This window comes from Mastigoproctus giganteus, chromosome 2 (genome assembly GCF_048544385.1).
Source record: "Mastigoproctus giganteus isolate SK-2022 chromosome 2, ASM4854438v1, whole genome shotgun sequence".
Taxonomy (NCBI): domain Eukaryota; kingdom Metazoa; phylum Arthropoda; class Arachnida; order Uropygi; family Thelyphonidae; genus Mastigoproctus; species Mastigoproctus giganteus.
In genome coordinates, this window is record NC_143576.1 from 163,669,522 (window position 1) to 163,694,277 (window position 24,756).

The 24,756-nt window shown below is 38.1% G+C and overlaps 1 protein-coding gene across 1 annotated transcript in view; it reads right to left on the reverse strand.

Moving 5' to 3' along the window:
- The window catches only part of LOC150089719 (uncharacterized), a 28,530-nt gene extending 15,332 nt beyond the window's left edge, over positions 1 to 13,198 (reverse strand). The window contains exon 1 of the mRNA XM_090389616.1: positions 12,673 to 13,198. Within this exon, the coding sequence (XP_090245742.1) occupies positions 12,673 to 12,848 (176 nt within the window). The 5' untranslated portion in view covers positions 12,849 to 13,198. The remainder of the gene's footprint in view (positions 1 to 12,672) is intronic.
- Positions 13,199 to 24,756: the final 11,558 nt, after the last annotated feature.

A 24,756-nucleotide genomic window follows, 5' to 3' on the forward strand; every position in this document is an offset into this window, starting at 1 on the left:
TATCTGTGAGTGAATTGTCCCAGGAGGTGAAGATTAATGTGGGCTCTGTTGAAACAGTCCTTCATGACCAACTCCATTGACGAAAATTGAGTGAAAGATGGATTCCTCGATTGACTGGTTTCCAGAAGGCTGATCGACAACAGAAATCACAAGAGTTGTTAGCCCTGTGCCAAAATAATGAGGAAGACTTTTTCTCGTCTAATCACTCAGGATGAAAGTTGGATACACCATTTCGACCTTGAAAGTAAAAAGCAGCCCATGGAATGGCGACATCATTGTTCCTCACCCCCCCCCCAAAAAAAAGGCAAGCGTCAGCAGGAAAGGTCTTGCTGACAGTGTTTTGGGATGAGGAAGGCGTAATAATGACTGATTACTCGCCGAAAGGTAGAACAATTACAGGTTCCTATTATGCCAACTTACAAAATTACGGGAGAAAATCAAAACATGTAGGCGTGGCATGCTGTCCAAAGGTTTGAGAATGCTTCAAGACAATGCCCCAGTTCACACTTCTGAAATTGCAACAACACAAGCGGCCACTTGTGGATATGAAATAAATACTGCCCCATCCAGCCTACTCACCTGATCTTGCACCGTCGGATTTCTTGTTTCCTTTCCTCAAATCATTTCTTCGGGGACCCACTTCCCTGACGACGAGGCACTCATTTCTGCAACAGTCATGGTTCAAAGACCAAACTCACCACTTCTACAAAAACTGTATCCGTAGCCTCATCCATGGATGGGAAAAGTGTGTAAATTTGCACGGTGTCTATGTAGAGGAGGACTAAAACCTGTGCCAAGAATCAACAGGCTAGCACCTCTGCAAAATTCATTTGTGAATTTTACAAATGCAAATGAGTTTTGCACTGCATTGTGGGTTGCAGAAATGTTCGAAGTGCATTTGTTAGATGGGATATATACGTATCTCTGTGAATGAAATCCAATAAAAAGACTCCACCTGATACCTAATTGCCATAAATATCATCCTAAAGGGTAAAATGCGTAATTAATGTCATGATTACCATTTGCATGAGAAATCATGCAAATGGTAATCATGACAACCAAACATACATTTTATTGCATTTACGTGTACAAACAGAAATGACAAGTTAACGTAATAGTATTATGTACTATTTGTAAATCGGCAAAATAAGTCCTCAATATTTTGTTCCTCCTTATTCTCAGATAGGTATTCTCTCTGAGAATAAGTAACATTTAATCTTCTCCTTTAGGTGAAGCGTTACTTATTCGAAGTAGTGCAATATCATGGCAACTCGTTGTGAAGGCATTCGCAATATGAGATATAACTTAAAACGATGTCTTCTTATAAATATTCTGTTTATTCAGAAATGGCTGTGTATTAATGATGCTATTGCACTTAATATATACATAGTCTAAATTTGCTTGAAGCTTTAGCCCTAAATGCATCTTAGTTTCAAATGTCTATTAATCGACATTACGATCATAAGGTTGTGAATAACTCCATGTTCTTTTTAAGACTACTCCTGCACATGATTCTCTTCATTACCGAATCAAGATACCAGTTTATTATCATTGTTTCCCAAGCTCATTCTTTTACTAAGTTCTACCTATTAGGTAGATGCATGAAATTCTCAGTTTTTTTGAGGTGAAACTTCTTTAGGCGCGCCCCGGGAAGTTTTCAAATGGGAATAACTTGCGTACGTGGATTGACAAAAATCGCCACGAAAATGCGACAAGAAACGATTCTTCGTCCCCCCCCCCCGCGACCATTGTAGCAATCCGTACCAGGCACGAGCAACGCGGCACAGTACGCAGCAGAAATGCATGACGCAATCAGTACCCCTATAGTTCGGCTGCGGTGAAACTCGCGCGCGTGTTGCGTTTACGTTTTAAATCGCTATATCTCAGCTTCTAGTAGTCAGAATTTAAAAACCAAAATATTTCTTGCGTTATTCTCTACTGTATTTCATAAAAAATTTCGAGGAAAAAAATTTATAATTGAACATGCCGAAGGCTAATAGTGAGCGTTGTAAGGCGTATAGAGCACGTATGCGTGCAATGCGACCACCGAAACCACCTCCATTGAGTACAAAGGAGAGATCTGTAAAAACTTAGTAATAAACGTAAAATATTAAACCACTGTAACATTGAAATAATAAACGTTTCAAAAGAAGTTTCATTTAACTTCCGCTATGCGTGCTCAACACACAATTATTATTTATTATTATTATTTTTTTTCAATATTATCCCAACATAGACTTGCTGTTCGAAGTTTTGGTGTTCTAAATGACATAGAGTATCACGTAGAATTAACATAAATTTTTAGTTAGGAAAAGCAACGTGGGTGGCCATCACCGGAGAGACCTCTGCTTCGTCATACCAGAATAAACTGCTTTCGGCCCCGTAACCTCCTTACCCACTTTCTCTAGCCATGAGTAAATGAAGTAAGAACTCTCTCCCTCCTTCCTTCCATTGTTAACGTATATGTACGCTGAAAAGAATTTGCGGCACATATATTCCCTCTCCCCAATTAGAACAATAATTGAGTGTTTAATAGGATAGTACTGTATTATATATAGTAGAATAGTAGATAAATTTGAATTGTTTTGAACTCTCGTGTGATAAAATTAAAAGATCAGAACTGACCATGGCAGAAAATATAACTTTGGTTGAATTTGAAAAAGGTGGGGTTTTTTGTGTTTTTATTTTATTTTATAACTGTTGCAGACAAGTGAGTCAATCACAATGTGTATCTGTGGGATGTCCAAGAATAACGTTTCATAGATATCCAGATCAGGTTGAAGGTTGGAGTGATAAACCATATTAATGACTATTGAGTTCCGAAACTAAGGTTTATATCAGCGGATACAGTTTCGTGTGCGTTCGGAAGGAGGGTTGGGGGGGGGTCTGATTTAAGAATACTAAAGAATGAAAAGGCAAGAATAATAAATTACCGGTAGATCAATGAGAACATTAATATCTTAATGGTGTGTTATTGCAGATGTTACAAATAATTAATGATTATTGAAAAGTTATAAAAATTTGGATTGTGGACGGAGCTTTGTCCAAAATATCTTCATACTAGACAATCGTAAAGCAGTTTTTCCCTTTTTATTATTTTCTATATTTTCATTCGTAAGCTTCTTATTTATACTTTTCTTGGCATCATTAGGCAATTTTCTTTCTTCGTTTAACAGCAGACGCCCAGCTGAAGTGATTGATTTTCAAATATATTTCGTGTATTCTCTCTCTCTCTCTCTCTCTCTAGAAAAATCTTTTATACCAGCCCTTTTAACAACTTAATTCAATGCCAGCAATCCTTAATTTAAATGTATTCCTGAAAAAAAAAAAAAAAAAAAAAGTCACTTAAATGCAGAAGTCATTAAATGTAATCCTATTTTCCTTGTTGTATTATAAAGGGGATTCCTTATTTAAGATTCTTTGGAAACCAAAATTAATATACATTTGGGTGCAGCAGCACGCTGACAATGTATAGAAATAATACTTAGATAAATTATTAATAATTATAACTTATGCGTAAAAGTTCAAGACAAGATGCAATACAAATTTGTACGTTCTTTCTCATTAGTGTTAGTAGAAAATTAAGCAAGGAAGCAAACTTATACAGTAGCAAAAAAAAAAAAAAAAAAAAAACCTTCCCGCATCACGGGTCTATTCCGTCTAATAATTTATCTATCGTTCTTAACTTTATTCAAACTATCCATTTGCACAACTTCAGTTTGAAGTTTACTCCAACAAATAAGCTTCCCTCTGGCAGAAAAAAAAAAGCGCCTGACTGCCTCCTTCTGAATATACCAGCAGAAGAAGAAATTAAAGCGCAGGTAAAGTTTTATTAATGATGTTCGGCATGCATATGACTTGCTATTTCATCTTCGTCCCCTGCAAGTATCCTCAAGGTCACGCACCCTGCTACGCTAAACTCTTTCAAATGCCAACTCTTCCCTGGAGGATTAAAGAATCCAGTTGGTCACAGAGAAGTAAGATATATTACTACTCTGTGCAGTTCGCTGTTATAGTCTCATACAATTCAGAGTAATATATATTTTAAGCATGAAAAAAACAACCATCAGATTCAACGGAACAGACGTGCAGAGTTTGTAAGACCGCAAATAAATACACCATCAAGTGTTCACTGTACAACATCATAATTGGAAGCTGCTGTTCTCAAATGGATATAGTCCGTTTAAATCAGAAACGACGCAAGAAGTTTCTTTGCGCAAGTTGTAGGTGCACAAACGAAAATGACAGAACAGAACAACTGAAGCGCCATCATGTATCATAGACACCAGTGACTCAGAAAATGAAGACCCCTCCCCACAACCCGCTAGCAACTGCACAGTAACAGAGAGGAACGAAAAACTAAATTACTCCTTGGCTCAAATTTTAGGCTGTGACACATGCCTGGAAGAATGTGAACATAAGAAAACAAGTGACGTTCCCGGGATATTAGTAACATTTTAGACCACATTATAGAAGCGAGCTGTAATGTATCCCAGAGAGAAAATAAAAACGAAGCGAATCGCAACTAATAGCCCACGACATACGGAAGTAGGAAGACTTACTAGAAGAACTTCTCCCCATTTTCAAAACTCTCCAGGTAATCCAAAAGGAAAATCGCGAACTAAGGGAACAAAACGTGAAACTAATTGCCCATCAGAAAGTAATGGATATGTAAGATGTAAAATCTTACAAATTAATTAAAATAAAAATATTTGTTTTTTTTTTATCTCAAAGTAAGATTAAAATAGAAGAACGTTAGATTTAGTGATGGGATAGTTAAGTGTGAGAATTAGGAATGGTAGCTAAAGGGTAAACGATCAATTCCCATAATACAAGAGAGCAAACAGGGACAGCAAGACTAGGTAAAGGGGTGACATTTGAGAATAGGTGTGAAAAGGGTTGCTTGAGAACGAACAATAGGACGGGAGACTGGATTAGACGAAGCGCCTCCTTTGATCTACAACACCGTCAGACCAAAACAGGAAGTGAGTGCAGGTCCAGTGTTCATTCCAAATTAAAACCAGCGTCAGGCTGACTAATATTTGAGTCTTCTGATACTTTTAGAATGAGTGTTTGTGGAGGTTGCCGGTGGACGTCAAAGGGTCATGTTGCCTGTGAGAAAAAAATAATGTTCGAAAAAGGGGTTGGTTTGCGTGCTAGGGAGAATGGTGTTAGCGAATGAAACAGAACTTAAACTGTTGGAGTCCTTGGGGGAGGCGTGCCAGGCTTGAGGGGAAGTGTAGAGTTCTGGGAACAAAAAGAGAGAGCGCGCGAAAAAAGAGAATTTATCGGAGAAAAAAGTGAAAGAGTTGAAAAAACAATCCTAAACACCATCAATTAACACTGCTTTGGGGACAGGCCAGAATACTTGCATTCTGTGCTTCCCAGAAGGTCGACTATTGCAAATTTAATGGAGACTCTACTATGGATACAGAGAGCATTAAATAATAAACAACAGTTAGACATCGTCTTCCTGGATGCAGCAGAAGCCTTTGCCAACATCTCTATCCCAGTTATGACAGTAATCCTGAAGGAGTATTTCTTTATTACAGGAAGCACTTTAAGTGTTCTGACTAACACCCTTCAAGAAAGAAATATTATTGCAATTAATGGAAAACAAACAGCAACTTCTGTATCTCCAGGGGAGTACCCCAAGGAGGCGTATTGTCCGCCACCTTCTTCGCAATAGCACTAGCCCCATTTTTAGCTCAAAACTGTCAAAAATTCATTACATATGCAGACGATTTGAAAATTTTTTTTGTTACCTCTAAAGAACAAGAAACTGTGCACTTCATCTCTCCGAGGAAGCAAACAAGACAAATCATGAAGTTAGAAGAATATATAAACTACATTGGGCTGAAACTTAATGAAAAGAAAACTGCCCAAATGACCTTCCCCAACAAAAAGAAGAAAAATGAAAGAAGTTCAAAAAGTCCCCGCTCATGTCGACCTTGGCCTTAAGTGGGATGAAAGATTAAACTTCATACCTCACTTGGAATACATTAGAAAAAAGACATACGCAGCACTAGCCAAAAACTCACCGGTCTCCGAAGCCCTCATCTTATGATTCAATACATCCTTAAATGCCACACACCAATTCCGTCGTACGCAACGACTATCTGGTCATTGCCCCCCCCGAGAACAACATCAAAGCCTTCTAAAGGCAGCAGCTACACACGTTCAGGTAAACCTGTCAGTTATGTTTGCGCAGGCACGCCTGTACATGTCTACCGGAACGTGTGGATGATAAAACTGCACAGTTATTTTGACCTGCACAGGCGACCGAAGGAAATATGAAAAATCATTCGATTTGCCTGAACTGGAATGGCCTGTGCAGGCAAACCGGAGCGTGTGTAGCGGCGTGGCAAGCGCACTGCCAGATTGGGGATTTCCCTATTCGACTATCATTAATAATTACATAAATTCTATGGAAAAAAAAAAACACTTCGTTGCAAATAATAAGCCAACTATTGCTAAAACGTCGTTTGTCGATGCCATGGTTAGCCTGAATGAATGGTGACAGGTTTTCCGGAGCGTGTGGATGCACTATGAGCGTCCGGTAGACCTGTACATGCGTGCCTGCGCAGGCATAACTGACAGGTTTACCTGAACGTGTGTAGCGGCCTTTAGGAGTAGAATACTGGCTCCTGAGATGGCTAAATAGGATCGCCGGGAAACCGTTTACTATTTCAAGAGCGGTCTTATATGCCAATCTTGACATCAAAGCCTGGAAGTATATCATCATTACTAGAAGAATATTAACTCTGGCAAAGCTACTAATGGAGAGACTAGATGCCCCGAAAGTTGGAAATGTGATCATCCGCCCTCGGATGATACGACCGAGAATAAATGGGGCAGAATCAAGTCTCAAGTGCGAATTGACTCTGACTCTCTGGGGAGATTCTTCCCAGCAAACACGGTTAAGTATTTTAATAATTTAAACATAGATCCAGAGAAACTATATATAGACAAAACGTATAGGACAGAAATCTTTGGTTATGTGTACCGGCAGGTACAAATATAACAAGAACGCTTAGTTAATAATTAATACAATAAGATTTACTTCTTAACAATTACTTAGTAATTGATTAAAATTATTAATAATTAATTCATTAACCACATGCTCTGTTTTTTCATCTTCAAAATTTTGTAAATAAGTTCATGTAAATATGCTTGTAAATATTGAAATAATGTAAGATCACAATCTAGCTACATGCTGTTAATGGATGTCTCGAAAGAGAAATAACCAGATGATGAAGATGATAACAATAATAACTTTGCATTTGTCAATGTTAAACGTCAGTTTCCACTTCTCAGCCCATCTGCCTAACTTTTTTAGATCCTGTTGCAGTAGCACACTGTCTTTACTGTCATTAACAACCCTGCCAACCTTTGTATCATCTGCAAACTTGGACAAGCCTGATATACCTTCATTGATAAACAACGATGAGCCAGCACTGAACCCTGGGGAACTGTGGGGCTTATCTTTTCTTCTACTTATTTATTTTTTATTTATTTAATATTATTTATCTTATTTTGTTCCCTAATAGATATATAGACCCCTTGTCTTATATCCCCATTTACACATCTGACTTTGGATTCACAGGAGAATTCAGGTTCAACGGAACTTCTCAATTATGTATAATTCCCTTCGGAAAGGCTGAGTGTTCAAGAATAGCAAACTCACCAATTAATAAATAACAGTTTATTTACATATTTATACCACATGATAAAGTGATCAAAACTCAGGAACATACTAATATTATCCAAATTTGCCTATGTAACATCAGATATATATGCAATTTAATACATTGGGTTTACACTAGAAGGGTTTGTGGGGGTGGCGTTTTATTTATATTTATTATTTTTTTTTGTTTATATTATTACTATAGTATTTATTATTATTTATATTCTTAAAAATCCCCACTTTGCATCTGACTAGTTATCTCACAGAAGAATTCCGGTCCTGTGGGAGTTCCTATATTAGTGCACTCCTCCTTTGGATTCTTTTTTTGCTGTGTATTCAGAAATGACCAAACACTATTTGCATTAAGTTAGATACAATTAGTTTATTATACATAATTACAAATAAAAGATCAAGCAATTCATTACACATTATTCACTTCATATATAGGTACATGGCATGGATGACGTTCCTGGTCATTAGGCTCTCCTATCATCATCTTCTTAATATTCGGCAACTAACACATTCCTACGATCAGTTTCACCTAATTCTTTCTTAAATACAATTGACATTTTTTTATTTATTAATCATACTTATCTAGCACAATCCTACATTCTTCTTCATGGTTAACACAATTCTTCTTCTGGAATTTAATGTCCACTTTACACATTCTATTCTATTCTCACCCTAACACATTAAAATTACATGTTAATGAAATATACATTGGTTTATTTATTTCTTCATCCTCTCAGGTAAACTTCAGCATTTAGCGACTAATTTCTCTACTTCAGTAATATTATATAAGTAACATACCACTGTACTTGCTTTATAGGTTAACCCGTCCAACATTATTAACTTCCTTCCATTAATTAATTAGCAAATAAACCATAACTATAATCAATCCTTCGTTAAACTAATTCTACAATATTTCTTTGCTTATCTATACAACATGCACTGAGTTAACTGTATGTTTCCCTAAATCTCACTTAATATTTATCTAATCTTCCCTGCAGTCCTTTGCAATTACGTAGGGGTATATACGTTGTTTAATCACTTACTTCTGGGGATTTGAATCCTACCACTAATACAATGTTTGGCCTGTGACTTTCCGCTCTGCATCGGGATCCACCCTAGGTTTGGAAACGCTCTTCTCCGATTCCGGACTGCTTACTTCTGCCAGGAACACTATTCGCTTTGCCGATCATATCCTTCTTTGCTGTGCCGGGTCATTCAATAGAAGTCGCTTCCCATTACTTTATTTCTTGCTGTAGGCTAGAAGACGGTCCGGTGTTCTTCCATAAGCATTATCTCGTTGTCCTCCTTCTAAAAATATCTCTCGGTGGACGCTTTCGGACTTCTAATTTCCATCTCGAGAAAGTTCCCTTTACAGTAACTTAGCTATACTTTACTAACACTATCAGAACTTAGTCAACTCACTATAACTGGTTCTACTGGTGGATTACTTCCGGGGACTGTTTCCCGAGCCTACCTCCGAAAAAAACTTTAATCATACGTCCAAAAAAAAACCTTCATCACTCCTTCTTTGATTTCTCCATTACTTTAGAAAGAATAGAAGTAATTGCAATGGGACGATAATTGGATGGGAGGGATTTGTTACCCTTTTTAGGAACTGGCTGGATATGAGCAAATTTCCAAGGAGAAGGAAAAACACCTTTGGAATAAGAAAGTGAAAAAAAGCGGCAAAGAACAGGAGTAAGTTCAGGAGCACAGGTTTTGAGAACAAGTGGAGAAATACCATCGGGACCTGGAGCTTTCTTAGCATCAAGATTTGTCAAAATCCTTTTGACGGAAGACCACAGGAGGCATTGAATGGAGCGTGTTGGGAATGGTGGGAGGTGTTTTACCAAGATCATTAATACATGAGTTGAAAGAGAAATGGGATGCTAGCAGGTCAGTTTTATCCTTGGCTGAAGTGATAACAGAACCATCTTGTTTTGACATAGGTGGGGGCAGAGATGGGCAAAAAGTTGCGGCCAATAGCTTTGGCAAGAGACCAGAATGCTTGGCTACCATTAGGACAAGAAGCAAGTTTTCTACTCTTAGCCTGTTCAAACTCTAGTTTGGACTGATTAATAACTGCTTTACAATTGTTGCGAGCTTTGGTGTAGGCAGAAAATGAAACTGAAGAATTGGAAACCAGCCAATTATGATATGCAACGTTCTTCTCTTGAACAGCCTTGGCATATTTATTGGAAAACCAAAGTTTAGATAAAGGACGAGATTTTAAAGTGGAGTGTAGAATAAAGGATTCCATTCCTACAAGAATAATTTCACTGACACGATTTGAGCAAACGGTGATATCAGAAGTTTTAAAACAGTAATCCGACCAAGGAAAAGAAGAAAGGAAATCTCGCGGGTCATCCCATTTTGCATTCTTCTAATGCCAAACAATACGAGTTTAGGAATAGCCATGAGATAAAGGCTCCATTGGAGAAGAGACAATCACCAAGTTGTGATCTGAGGTGCCTAAAGGACCACTCACTTCGACCGTGTACTTCGATGGGTTGTTTGTGAGAAAAAGATCAAGCGTGTTGGCTGTATGGTTAGGATTGTCCGGTATTCTTGTAGGTAAATGAACAATCAGTGCAAGGTCATTAGTAATTGCAAAAACCTCAGCATCTCCACCAGCTGGGTCAGTGTGACTAGAAAACGGAAACCAGCTGGAGTTGTGAACATCAAAATCACCAAGGAAAATTACCTCACCGTTAGGAAAGTTGGACTGGAGAAAGTCAAATTGCAAAGAGAGGAAGTCAAAGAGCTCCAAGTTATTAGTGGAGTTGGGAGAACAGTAGAGACAACAGATGAATTTGACAGCATGAGGTAGAGAGATCTTGAGGTACAGTGATGCCTTAGAACGGGCCAATTAGCCATATTGGCTGTTGTCAAGATACTTGCACCCACAATCATTCCATGTTCGGAATCGAAAAGATCTCCACCTAACCATTCTTCCTCGCAGATGTTCAAATGCCGGAGAAAATCGAAAAGAGGAGATTCTAAATTACCAAGTCTCTGACAGGGAACATCGGAACAAACATATGCACAAGTACCACCTTTGAGGCGAAAGTAATCATACAGCGAATAGTTTGGGCAACTGAGATGAGCAGTAATTGAAACAACCGATAGATTCTGTCAGAAAACATGGGGTTTGGCAGACTGCAAGTGGAAATGGACATCGTTGAGATTAGAATTGAGTTGGTTAGAATTCAAGGTGCAATTATTACTACTGTGTAATTGCTTACATAGGTCACTTACGGAAAAAGCCTTTTGCTTCAGGTTCCATAAAGCATGCGGAATGTTCTTGCATCTGAAAGAGCAGGACTAACAAATATACAAACTATATCGGGTTCCTTCACAGCTGACATTACAATGGAACATCAAATGATGCCGGGCGTGGTCATGTATGAGACAGTGAAGCACGAGGTTGGTGAACGTTATGGGGGCAGTTGTCTTTCAATGGAATAGAACAATGTAATTATTTACCTGCACATTTGTAGTGACGTAATTGTCCTGCCCTCTTCTTCCACTGGCTCGAATAAATATCACTAGGAGGAAAACTTTTAATTTATAGAGAGATAATTTCATGGGTTTATATATCTTTTATAGTTATTTGTAAATATATTTTTATTGGGAATTTTTCTCCCTTTTCAATCGTTGTACGGTTGTATCTCATTTATGTTCCGTATTGCATAATATGTACAATATGACAGTTTTTCTCACGCATTTAAGTGGCTACAACTAATGTGTGATATTAAATAAATAAATTTATCAGACCAGGCAACAAATTTCCATACGTCGGTGATTCAGCATTGGTGCTGACATACCGATGCAAGGCATAGCTTGGCTTTCCCAGTGAGCACAACTACAGTGATTGCCGTCAACTGTCTGGCGCATGTTCCACGTGTCTTGCTATTCTACGTTGTAGAGCAGTGGTTTTCAACCGGGGTGCCGCAACAACATTCCAGGGGTGCCACGTAATTTGGGTTATAAATACCATATAACATATATATATATATATATATATATATTTTTTAATATTATATTGAGTAGGGGTGCCGCAAAATAAAATAAACTACTTAGGGGTGCCGTTATTAAAAAAAGGTTGAAAACCACTGTTGTAGAGCGTGGTTAAGTGAGTCAGTGTGCTGCGTCGCTGCTGTGTTTCGAGAAAGGACGTACACGACGCTCAAACCACGGTCATCGTTCACACGTCGCTGTCCCAATTGACCTTTAGCTGGTTCTGTGACCGCTGTTGAGCTAGTCACGGTAGACTAGTATTGCCTTAGAATGGGCCAATTAGCCATGTTGGCTGTTGTCAAGATACTGGCACCTGCACTCTTGTCCCCACAATCATTCCATGTTCGAAGTCGAAAAGATCTCGACGCTGACCATTTTTCCTCGCAGACATTCAAAAACTGATTGCCACGTGTGCGAACTATCACCTTATATTAGCTTTTTCTGACTTTGAGCCTTCAGCAGCGTTACAGACCAGTTCATTCCTACACAAGGAAGTGTTGCTAATGCAAAGCCAAGTCTCTGTGTGTATACATATAAAATAAGCCCATACTGCTATAGTAGTAGAAAAAATAAAAAATAATAAAAATTTAAAGGTGTACAATGCCATTTCTTACTATATATATATATATATATATATATATATATATATATATATATATATTAATTAAAATTATATAATTTTTTTTTAAATTTTCCAATTCGTTATTAACGTAATCTCCCTTATCCCCATTACTGTACTTTTAAATAATTGTCTCAATTTTTTCCTTAACCCTGAATACAAAATTCTGAATATATATACTGTGTGTATATATATATATATATACACACTGTAGATATAAATAAATTTTCTATTTATACTCTTACTTCGAAACGACAGCACAGAACGACCACAAATAAAAATAGTAATTCCTACTGGCTATGATAAATGAATGAATAAATTAATTAACACTTACCCTGGATAGTTGTCGATTTCTTCGCAGTAAGTCGCCCCAGGTTGAGCACAAGGAGGTCTGTGACTTCGAGATGTAGCCAGAAAATGCTTTCTTCTTTCCTCGGCAACTCCCGGTAAAGCGACAGAGAAATCGGAAGAAAAGAGTGTCACTAACGCGAGATTAAGAATCAGCATCATACTTCTCGTCTCAAACAAACCTATTTTTCCTCAAGGAAAGTGAGGGAAAGAAGTGTTTATATTCTGGATGACAGCAGAGCTCTGATGTCTGTTCCCCAGAAGACTTTTTTTGCCGTGACGATCACGAAGTGCAGAAGGACGATTGGAGGCGGTGTAACAGTGTTAATGGATCACCCCCGCCAAATAAGCGAACAGGGATATCCCATCTTCCTCCGCTAGTGAGGGTCATGTCATGACATGACAGTGATAATAGCCGGATTCATTTAGAGAAGCTTGTCTCTGATTAACGCCTACAGGCTTGGGGAAGTCCACACAACGCATCTTGCACGTGTTCTTCATCGGCTCTGATGTGCTAAGGACGGTTAGGGAAATCCCTTTTTCGCCTCTATAAACCCATCTGTTTACGGAGGTAAGAAAGATACGAATCGAACACAAGGGCAGGTTTTTGGAGCCGATCCAGAAGCTTCGCGGAAGTGTGCTGACATTCTTAGCAGAAATGAAGTAAACAGATATCTGGAAAAATAGTTTATCTAAAAGATAATTGGTTCGCGCTATAATTTATGTGCATCCATTACCTTTCACAATTCCTCTGCCTCCAAATGCTTATCCTATTATTGACAATTAAAGGAAATATGATATAAAAGTATGAAATTAAAGCACCACGAAATTTCAAAACACGTACTATTCTAGTATATGTAACGTACCGAAGGGAGATGATTTACCTTTTTCGGTATTCAGAGCCCATGCACTTGGAATTTCAGATTTCACCTTAGTTTTTTTTTTTTTTTTTTTTTTTGTTTTAATTTAATTAAGATACAAAATTAAGCTTATATACCGATGTAAAAGATTCGCACAGTAAGGCTAAACCAATGGTTAGCAAGCTTACAAATTACTGTTGCATAATATTTTAAAATAAAAAACAAATTACAATTGATATTATAAGGAAGCAAATTGAATTTTAAGGAACTGATGATAAAAAAAATCGATATTATAAGGAATCTTTGAGGAATTGATATTATAAGGAATCATGAGAAATGTTAGAACAGCAGATGTTAAAAGAAATGAGGTGGTGATCAAAAACAGCCCAGTCCGCATTCACGTCCCAGTCATAAATCAAATTTGAGATATTGTCAGTTGCTAAATAAGACAGTTATATTAGATTACCTTAGCTATTGCAAAACATTTGAGCTTGGTAAGAACACTGAGTTGAAAAGAGGCGATACGATATGGTGAGAATTACTATATCAAGGAGTGAATTTTCAGTTTACATTCATAAGAACTATGATAAGTTCTTATCTTAATTTCAAAAACTCTGTTTATAAATAATGAATATGTTGGTCAGAGGATAGAGGGAAGACAACGTAATAATTGATACAAAAGGATACAATAGCACTAGAAATTTGTATACAGGTGGCAAATTGTGAGATAGACAGGAAACAGATAAGTATATATAAATTTTCTTTAATACAATAATGGCTCTTTTAGGCTCATCATGAGAAGATTTTATTACTCTTGTAGAAAGAGTATCTAACGATGTTTCCTTGATATCACTTGCATTTATATGATTGAGTACATGGAATTTCTTCTAAGTTGAGTGAGAAATTTAAGTGTAAACAACAGTCTGAATTGGAAGAAAATTTAGATGCCATTTAATTAGATCGATACAAGCGAGACATAAGCCTTTAATGGCACACCCATGAGCTGGATATCATCATTCTTCTCTTTCTTGGTGATTCTATTCTACTTCTCTCTCTCAGGGTAATTCAGAATTTTTTTTTTTTTTTTTTTTTTTGGGATGGTGCAGCATAAGCCTCAGACTTCCTTGCACCATATAGTTAATAATAATAATATCCTTATGTGTAATTCAATAGGTTTATAACCGCGTGTACATTCACAGGGCGCCTCCGTAGCCAGGTGGGAAGAAGCAGCGGTGCGTAGCACACGCTTCTTGATTAGACCGGGGTTCGAGCCCGTCACCACCAAATACGGAAGATGCGGAAAGGTCAGGAAATGACCACCGCAGCTCCCGGAGCAATATGGCCTTAGTTGCTAATGCTCCTAAAAACCAAAACAACATTCACAGGAGAAGATGTTTTGAGGGATGGGGATACCGGACGTATAATTAACTCTAATTGGTAGCAAAATGATTTCATTATAATCAAAAATCATAAAAGTTATAAAATCATAACTATTATAATTTTATGAGAACGGCGGTGATAAAATACTGAATCTAAAAGTAAATAAGGCACCTGAAATTTATGGAATCTATCTAATTATATTAAAAAGAAGCAGAAAATAAGGCAAGCAAACTTTATAATCATAACTTGAGAGCGTTCTCTGATTCAAGGAGGTCACGCCAGAGTTAGTAGACCCAGGCTCGACTCCTCGTGCCAGGGATGCGCACCAGGTGGTATTTGCCCAATGGACTATCACCTGGTGGCAAAGTAGCCTGTTTCACTTTACAACACATTATACACACCTACACTAACAGGCCATTTATGAGAACATGGTATTATGCCTACATGCTAAATTGGTGGAGATGGATGCATGTCCGGGTGCCACCCTTTGACTTTAAATACATACAAGGCAAAGCAAGCAAACTTTATAACCATAACTTCAGAGCATTCTTTGATTCAAAGAGGTCCCCACAGATTCAATGTGCAATTGTCTCTCCTATTCACAAAGAAAGATGGGATCAAAAGACGAACTGGATAATCACAGACCTGTAAGCTGCACTTCTGTCAACGAGAATTATGGATAAAGAAGTAATGCAGGATCATATTAGCATTAAAAAAAGGCATATGATGCAAGAAAGCAAGCTTATATAGCATCAGCCAAAAAAAAAAAAAAAAAATCTAATTTGACCCATCCACTCGCTCCAAAAGTTTGTCTAGTTCTGCCTTGAATCTATTTAAGCTATCAACTTCTACAACAACAGATGGAAGTTTTGTTCCAGCAATCAACCACACGCTGGCTAAAGGCAAACTTCCGCGCACATATCCTACAATTGACTTTCCTCAGTTTGAATTTATGCCCTCTCAGGTGATTATTCTGAACAAGAGGAAAAATACCATCAGCATTGAGCATGCTCAAACCATTCAAGGCTTTACACACCTGAATCAGATCACCTCGCAGGTTCTAGTCTCCAGACACTGTAATTTGCAAAACCTAAGCCTTTCTTCGTAAGAGCAACCTTTTGTTCCATTCACTAATCGTTACCCTTCTCTGCACTCGGTCCAGCAGTTCTACATCCTTCCTAAAATGAGGCCTCCAGACCTGTATACAGTACTCAAGGTGTGGCTTGACCATTGCTTTATACAAGGGGATAATCACCTACTTATCCCTACTAGAAAAATTCCTGTTTATCATTGACAAAGACACCATGAGCTACTCTTGCAGACCGTCTGCACTGCTCAGAAAAATGTCAATGTTAAACTTCAGTTGCAACTTCTCAGCCCAACTTTTCTAGATCCTGTTGCAACAGCGTACTGTCATTAGCGTCATTAATAACCCTGCCAAACTTTGTATCGTCTGAAAACTTGGACCTTAAGCCTGATTATATCATCATCAATATCATTAATTTAGAAAACAACAATGGACTCCACTAATAACATTAGTCCACGAAGAGCAGTGTCCATTGATTACCACTGACTGTCTTCTCCCACTCAACCACCCCTTTATCCATAGTAACAATTTGTGCAGCAGTCTTCCATGTGCAACAGTATCAAAAGCTTTGCTAAGATCCAAATATATAATATCAAAGTTATTCCCTGCATGCAGTTCCTTTTTGACCACACCATAGTACCCAATCAAATTGGTCAGACAAGACAAAACCATGCTGTATCCAAGCTATAACTGAATCCTTGATAATCAAGATGATCCTGCAGTGCTTCTTTAACAAGTGCCTCAATTAATTTCCATCGAACAGAAGTTAAACTGATAGGTCTGTACTTACTTGTCGCCTTTTGTGAATTTGGGTCACATTTGCACATCTCCGGTCCATGGGTACCTCCCCCCGAGTCTAAGGAAGCTCTCAAAATTATGTCTACGGGTTTGCTTATTTCCATTGCTGCCTCCTCTAATATCACTGGATAGATCCCATCCACCCCAGGTGCCTTTGTGTATATCTTCAACAATTTCTCCTCCACTTTGCTTTCAGTTATTACAAAATCATCTAGCTCACTGCCAGCGTTTAATTCACCGCTGGCATTCACATCCCTGAATAACTCCTCATATGTGAACGTAGATGCAAAATACTCATTTAGTTTGTTAGCTACCTGAGCAGGATTCATCAACAGTTGAACCAACGATATCCAGTGGACCAATCTGATTCCTCCTCTTCCTTTTAGAGTTTAAATTTACATAAGTAAAGAACTCTTTGCTGTTTTACTTTGCATCCTTTGCCAAAGATTTCTCGTAATCTGCCTTTGCCTTCCTAACCTCCTTTGTAACTTGGTTACAGACCAGTTTACATCTATCATAGGCTTCCGTGTCACCCATTAATTTATATGTATCCCATGCATTTTTCTTCTCTGCCACATGTCTCATTAGTTCATCTGACATCCATTTAGGCCTTGAACAATATTCTTATTTGATATGAAAAGCCTAGTAGCTTCCAAGATTAATTCTTTGAATGTTTCCCATTTTGAATTTGCTGTTGGTAACATCATCAGTTTGTCCCACCGTATAGATTTTAAATACTGTCTTAGACATCCGTAGCCGCCTTTACGAAAGCAAAAACCCTTCCCTTTACCTCTGATGGTAGTTACCTCTTTGAGTAAATCCCACTTCAGCACACTGTGATCACTGCAACCTAGTGGTTCCTTTATCTGCAGGTTCTTAATGCATGTAGAATTCTTAATGCATTTTGACAGGATGGCAGTGATAGCACGGATTTGTTTAAGGGTAGAAAAGCTTCTCTGACCAATATTATTGAGTACAAATGAGGGAGATATTATTGAGTACAAGAAAATAGATTACTTACTTACGAGGTGTAGCTATGAATGTTACAAGTTATCCGTATCAAAACAATTGACTTGGGTTTGCACACACTGTTCCATACGTTTCTTCCAAGCACATTAACATTTCTGGAAGTTATTTGCTGCACGCCATTCTAACACTTCGGCGGACCTTGAACTGAGGACGAGGTTGCCGGTGCGGACGTGCCTTTCTACTGCTCTTGGAACAGAGAAGTTTTTTCTGATTTATTTTCTGCTTTATTAGTTTAAATTGACATATTAACTTATTTTCTAGAGTTGCTTTATATTCCTATTACGGTACTTAAGTTTAAAGTAACTTAGATAGAGATTTTGTAGGTATTACTTAGTATCGGAAAGGGTATCAAATACACGTGTTTACCGTTCGTAAATATCCGTCATTGTTACGGGAAAATTAATCAGTAAAATCTATTAATCTTGTCGAACTTCATTGGCAATTAAATTGTACTTTTAACTATACATATAACCACTTAGGTTACGTAACATAAATAATTAGTAAAAATAAATAATTAATACATAACTTGATACGGAAGTTATATAAAGGGATTTCGTAGATAACACTCGTTACTGAAACATAAATATTTCGTAGATAACACGAAATATTTAAAAAGTATTGATTCATTTAAAAAGTATTGACGAAAAAAAGTATTGACTTCAACCAGCAGAAGTATGGCAGCTAGGGCTAGACTCAGTTTAGCAGAAGGGAGAGATGAGATACAAAGTACCTCCCCACAGAGCTGTGGTGACTAGAACATGGTTCAAAGAGCATTCTGCAGTTTTACCACCATGGAATGGCCTCCCCTTTCACTGTGAAGCATTTTTGGGATGCTGTGGAAAGGTCCGTTGTATTTCATTATCTCTAGGGCATTAGCCACAAGCGAACCTTCTCCGATGTTTTTTGGATAGATTTTCGATGTCCAGAAATCGCGTCAACCATAATAGTAACCCGCAGACACCTGGCGGCCGACTTCAGTAATGGCAAGAGGAAGCTAAATGCCGAGCGAAAAATGCCTAATCCGTAACCTCTTTGGATGGGGGGGGGCTACAAATAGTGATTTCCCCCAGCCTGCATAGTGTAGTAATGAACGTAAGCATACACCGTTCGTGGAAATGGAGTTTATCGTCTTTCCATCACTAAAAGGCACTAGTTCGCCACTTTCTGTGCACATTTTAATGGAAACAGAGTGAAATGTCGTCAGCTGCAGAAGGTAATAGTCTAAATGAGAGAACTCTTCACTATTAGAAAAAGACAGAACGCATAAAAGTGGAGCTTTGGTATAACCCACTACTTGAACTTCGATCAAGTTGCAATAAATGAAATAGGAATCGACACCACTATTTATATAGAATTCTTAATGCATTTGGACAGGAAGCAGTCACAGCACCTATTTACTGTAAACTCTCCTTCTAAGTCTTTACATAGGCTTTTAAAACCCAGCATATGACAGTGCCCGGTCTTTGGGAAACGAAGATAAACTGTAGGATCGATTTCGAGGGAAACAACACCTATGGAGTTAAATTTTCTATCATGCTGCGGAGCCAATTTCATGAGGTCATTTAAGCACCTGGGATATACTTTTGTAGTTCCCTCGGGATAATTTACACACCTGGACAGCTTCAGGCTTCACTACTTTATCTGATAATGCTATTGGATTCATCTTTGGGCTTTATGATTTCTGCCCTATAATCCACTCACCTACATGTAAACCTCTGAGAAATATATAGCCCTCCTTGGTCCTCACTAAAGGTCTTCTCGAGACCTATCACCCGACTAAATTCTTTACAGATTTTCACCACGCCGTCGTTCTTCACCCGTAACGCAAATTGCTCTTTCGTTCTATCTGTTTTAACTTTCAGTTGAATGTTACTGTCCAGAGAATTAACATCGATAAGTTTTGGGAAATCGCTATACTTTTCTTTTAATACGGCCATCGCTCTAACATTTTCGTTTTAGGAAAAAGTGAAAACTCGTTCCACCCTTTGGAAATATTATCCCAAAAATTAGGGAAATTTGGCTCGTGCGACTTCTCATTTGCCAGACAGAGAGAAAAAAAGTTAAGCAGCTACAATGGGAATTTCCGGGGAAACAACTTGCTCCCTTACCCAACAATTGGAATTTGGGATAGACTCTCCTTAAGTATTTTTTCAATCGGATAAACGTCGTGGGGGGGGGGGGTTATGACGTCGTCAAAATTAACTTTCTGTAACTGCGATTCGTAAAACCTTCCTTCGATTTCTGAAGTAAAATTGATATTAAGAGATTTGAATAAAGCTCGAAGGGGAGCATTAGTGAATTCTTTGCCTTGGTAGATATTAACACACATAGGCATGGGCGTCCGCAGAGGGGGGCAAATGGGGAACTTGCCCCTCCCTGGGATCGAGTAAAAAATTCCACAAATTATAATCGTAAAAGTGATTGAGATATGCAATCTTACACCCTCGACCATGGGACGCTTTGTCTGCCTTAAAATTTTATTATGGGTTGGCCGGTTTCGGCCCTTGGCGGGGTAACGATAGAACACTTGTTTCCTCTATTTCAGCAATAAAACAAGTTCCTGTTTTTGGTTCATCGACTGATATTCCCCAAACTTTACCACAAGTTTTGGAACATTGTGACTATTTCCCTTCTATTAATTCGGTAATAACTGTTAGTATGACATTACCTGTTACGACCTGTACCCTTGAAAGAAGTTTCAGCACCTTGAGACGTGTGAAAACATAGTTAAGGTGTCCACTATCTCAGAAACTAGCCTATAAGGTTTATGTATGATTAGTGTGCACAGGAAGAAACTAGAAGAGGAAGCTGTAAAGAAGAAATTTTTTGAAAATGTCATCAATGGGTTTGCAAGCGATAGACGGAGAATTAAATTCTTATACGATACGTGATTATTGAAATTATTATTATCTATATACAGGGTGATTCACTACCAGAGCGACAAACTTGCAGGAGGTGTAGGGGGCACAAAGACGAATCGGAATCACATAGCATTGCAGGGTCCGAAATGCCTTCGTCATGCGGTAGAGGACGTTGAACGGGAAGTCGCGTGAACAGCGATCCCGCTGGAAGTCAGTATTTGCAAACCGGTTCCCGAGGAAGTAGGATGGACGTTGAACTGGCCGACGTGCATCTCGCGTATGGAGCTGCGGACGGTAACGGGCGCGACGCTCTGCGCTTGTACCAGGAACGTTTCCCGCACAGGCGTGCTCCTCATCATACGATTTTCGCACGTGTGCACAGAAGGTTTCGCGAGACTGGTTGTTTCACGAGAGGTACCATGAATCGAGAGCGAACGATGAGGACGCCAGACAATGAGGAGAATGTCCTACGTCTTGCAGAAGGCAATCCGAGTACGAGTACTCGAGCGATAGGCCAACGATTGGGTATTTCCCAATCCACTGTATGGAGGATACTGTCAACAAACCAAATGAGTTCATACCATCTGCAACGCGTCCAATCATTGGAGCCTGCGGATTATCCACTCCAGAGGACTTTTGCTACTTGGTTTCTTCAACAGAAAATTCGCAAATGCTGACTTCCAGCGGGATCGCTGTTCACGCGACCTCCCGTTCAACGTCCTCTACCGCATGACGAAGGCATTTCGGACCGTGCAATGCTATGTGATTCCGATTCGTCTTTGTTACCCCCTACACCTCCTGCAAGTTTGTCGCACTGGTAGTGAATCACCCTGTATATATATGAAGTTATGTAAAAGAATATAAGAAATAGAAAAGGAGAAAGAGTGACAGAACAGATTAATGCCACCAAATTTATGAATGTACATTACATCTGTCTGTATATAACAATTTTTTAGTTAATTGTAATACCAACTAGATAAATTGGAGAATTTAGCATAAATGTATTAGGGGTGCAAACTATACTCATTAGTTCAAAGGGCCAAGTTTAGGTAACCTAAGCTGGACTTTTTTTTGTTGTACCCTATAAATAAACACATAAAATAAAATAATATAAAATAGTAAAATTAAAATGATATATAGCTAATTATAGATATATGGATACATTGAATGGATCGTTAAGGCTAGCTCCACTCAATATATCCCATCAATAATTAGCTAAAGCTATCTGTTTCTGTTTGCCATCTGGCAAACAGAAACAGATAGAAACAGATAGAAATTATTCATGTAATTATTCGTCTCCAAGCTTTGGCCTTCCCCCGGAAAATTTTCCGTGGACGCCCATGCAACACAGGAGTTTCTTCTTTGAAAATAGATTTAAATTGCTTTTACCATTGCGTTAATTTTTTGCTTTTAAGCTTTTGTTCCGCAGGTTTTTCTGTTGTCGCGTGTGCTTGCCTAACAACATTCTCTGTGAATCACTTCGGCTTCAGACAAGGCTGCACGCTAATATGTGTATCCAGAAGACCTGGGTTTCATATGATAGTCCAGTAGTTAGATTAGGACAAAATCTTGCACCCTGAAGACCCACTCAAATTTAAATAAGAGTAAGCTCGCAGCATCAAGATCGCGTTGTGATTAAACTCAAAAGGTTCTTCTTAATTCGACCTTTGAGCCCGCTTAACTATAGTTCATAATCTACTCAGTGAATTATGTGTACCAGAGAATTGTCACAAGGCAAAATGATCAACAAAACAAGATTTATTAAACATATAAGTTATACAAATGAACAGGTCGAAGCTTTGCATTAATTGGTATATGGCTGCTTGGTAAATTAACTGAATAGCAAGTGTGCTCCTACTGATAATAGCATTACAATTTTAGTGTTCTTCATGTGGCTCTTCCACTATTTCTCTTGTGAGAATTCACAATCACTGGTGGCAGTCATGCCATACAATTGTTCTACTATTAGAACAGGAATATATATGTCAACTTAACAATTACAATGAATATTATAACAACTAATTTGACAGGTCGCGTTAACTGTTAGATTCTAATTATGACAAGTAAATATACAATTGTCAGAATGGTTTTTATGAGAAGAGAGGTCAGTGGTTGTGAATTAATTAAAGGCAGTGGGAAAGTATGATTAACTTCGAATAGTTGGGTTTGAGTTCTTTTAGAAAAGGCTAGTCACTTACCGACAAAATGTCTTTCTTTCTCGGCACTCCTTTGTTCTACTGTTTGATCCATAAGTAAGACTTTGAGCTAACTTCCTCGATTTTCTTTATCTGCTTATCTTCAACTCTCTCTTCCCTACTTTCGGCTCTAGAAAAACTCTACAAGAACTGGGAAAACCTCTTGGATATCTTCAACTGCTCTCTAAGTTTCTCGGATCTCACTCTCATCTTCCAACTCCGAATCCTCTGAAATCTACATCAAGACTGGCAAAAGGCTTCGTTTTCTATCCCCTTTTCATATAAATACCTCTGCGTCCCCCTATCTGAATTTCCCATGACCTGTTCTGATCTCACTGATCAATAATGTGGGGAAAAGAATTACGCTTGGGGACTGTCAACTTTTGGGATTTGACACTACTAAAAATGATATGTTATATGGATAGAGGAAATCTCATATTTGTGTAGGGCAATTTCTTTTGTTTTGCAATCGCGGTCATCGAACATAAATCGATGCACTTTTACGAACGGAATTTTGAAATGACAGCCAATGAGTGTTTATCAGATTCGATTGCGTAAGAAATTGTCTCATGTTCTGATTTCTCACCCTTTTCTGTCAAAGGTCGCGATCTGCTCTTGTCGTTCCTGGGGCAATTAAGCGTACGCGGACTGCCCGTTGCCGTCGGGAGAAGGGGGTCTGACGTCATCTAATTGATCTGGGCACTTATGGAGATATATTGTTTCACCGGCCGCAACCCCTGGGGCGGCGACTGGCTGCATGTGCGAAACCGAAATTTAAACGGAGTTCATTCCGTCAGGTTAGTTGTATAGGCTGTGGAAAAAGCATTAGGCACTATAAGGAATAAATGCTTCTTAAAAGCAGGCGAAAGGGATAAAAAATGATCGCATTTTTTAACACTTTAATACTTTCTTAAAAGGCAAATCGCGAGAAATAGTCCACAAAAACCAGAAGGAAACGAAACCCATTGTTTGCATTGGCAAGAGCCGACATGTCACCCAGATCACATTGGAATGTATGATTAAATTCTGGAACTATAACTTTGTTCCTCTGAAAATTCTTTCAGAAATCACTCACATATCTGGGCAATTTTGTATGCTTTTGAAGAGCATTAATAGAACTGAAACTACCTATTACCTTGGGATTATAATAGTCTGCTAACATTGTTTTTTTTCTCCCGACAGGTAACGACAGAATGAGGAAAAAATCGCACTGCTTATATTTGTGATGATAACCATTTTAGAGCAGGAAGGCTGGAGAAAGAAATGCTTCAATACAACTGTAAATGTTGTTCGTAACCCCCCCCCCCTTTTTTTTTTTTTGAATTGTACCTTTTCTAAACTGTTCATTAAAACTTGGAATTTCATTCGGTGTTAGTGGTTTTTGTTTTTTGTTTTTCTTTTAACAGAACACTACATTTCGCACAGATATTACAAGCAAATCTACCTTTACACGTTTCTTAAGGTCTACAATGTACCAAGTTTATACACGAACAAGCTGAAAAGAAGTACCTGGAGTCTAATTTAAAAAAACGTATACTGCATTTTCATAGTGTTGTGAAGTTCTTACATTTCACAGAATTAATCTTTTCTTAAGCCTACAGATATTAAAAGTTTAATAAAAGCAAGTGTACTATATTGTTTCAAAGAATATAATTACACATTAAAAATCATATTGTCAGTTTGGGAAAAGGCCCTGACCCTCTGACGTCATAGAAGCTGCTTAACTGATGTGTTAGTCAATTTAATTTTTTTTAAATGTTCATTTGGTGTTTGTTTTCACAGATGATTTTATTTACATTTCACAGAATTAATCTTTTCTTAAGACCACAGATATTAAAAGCTGAATAAGAGCATGTATAC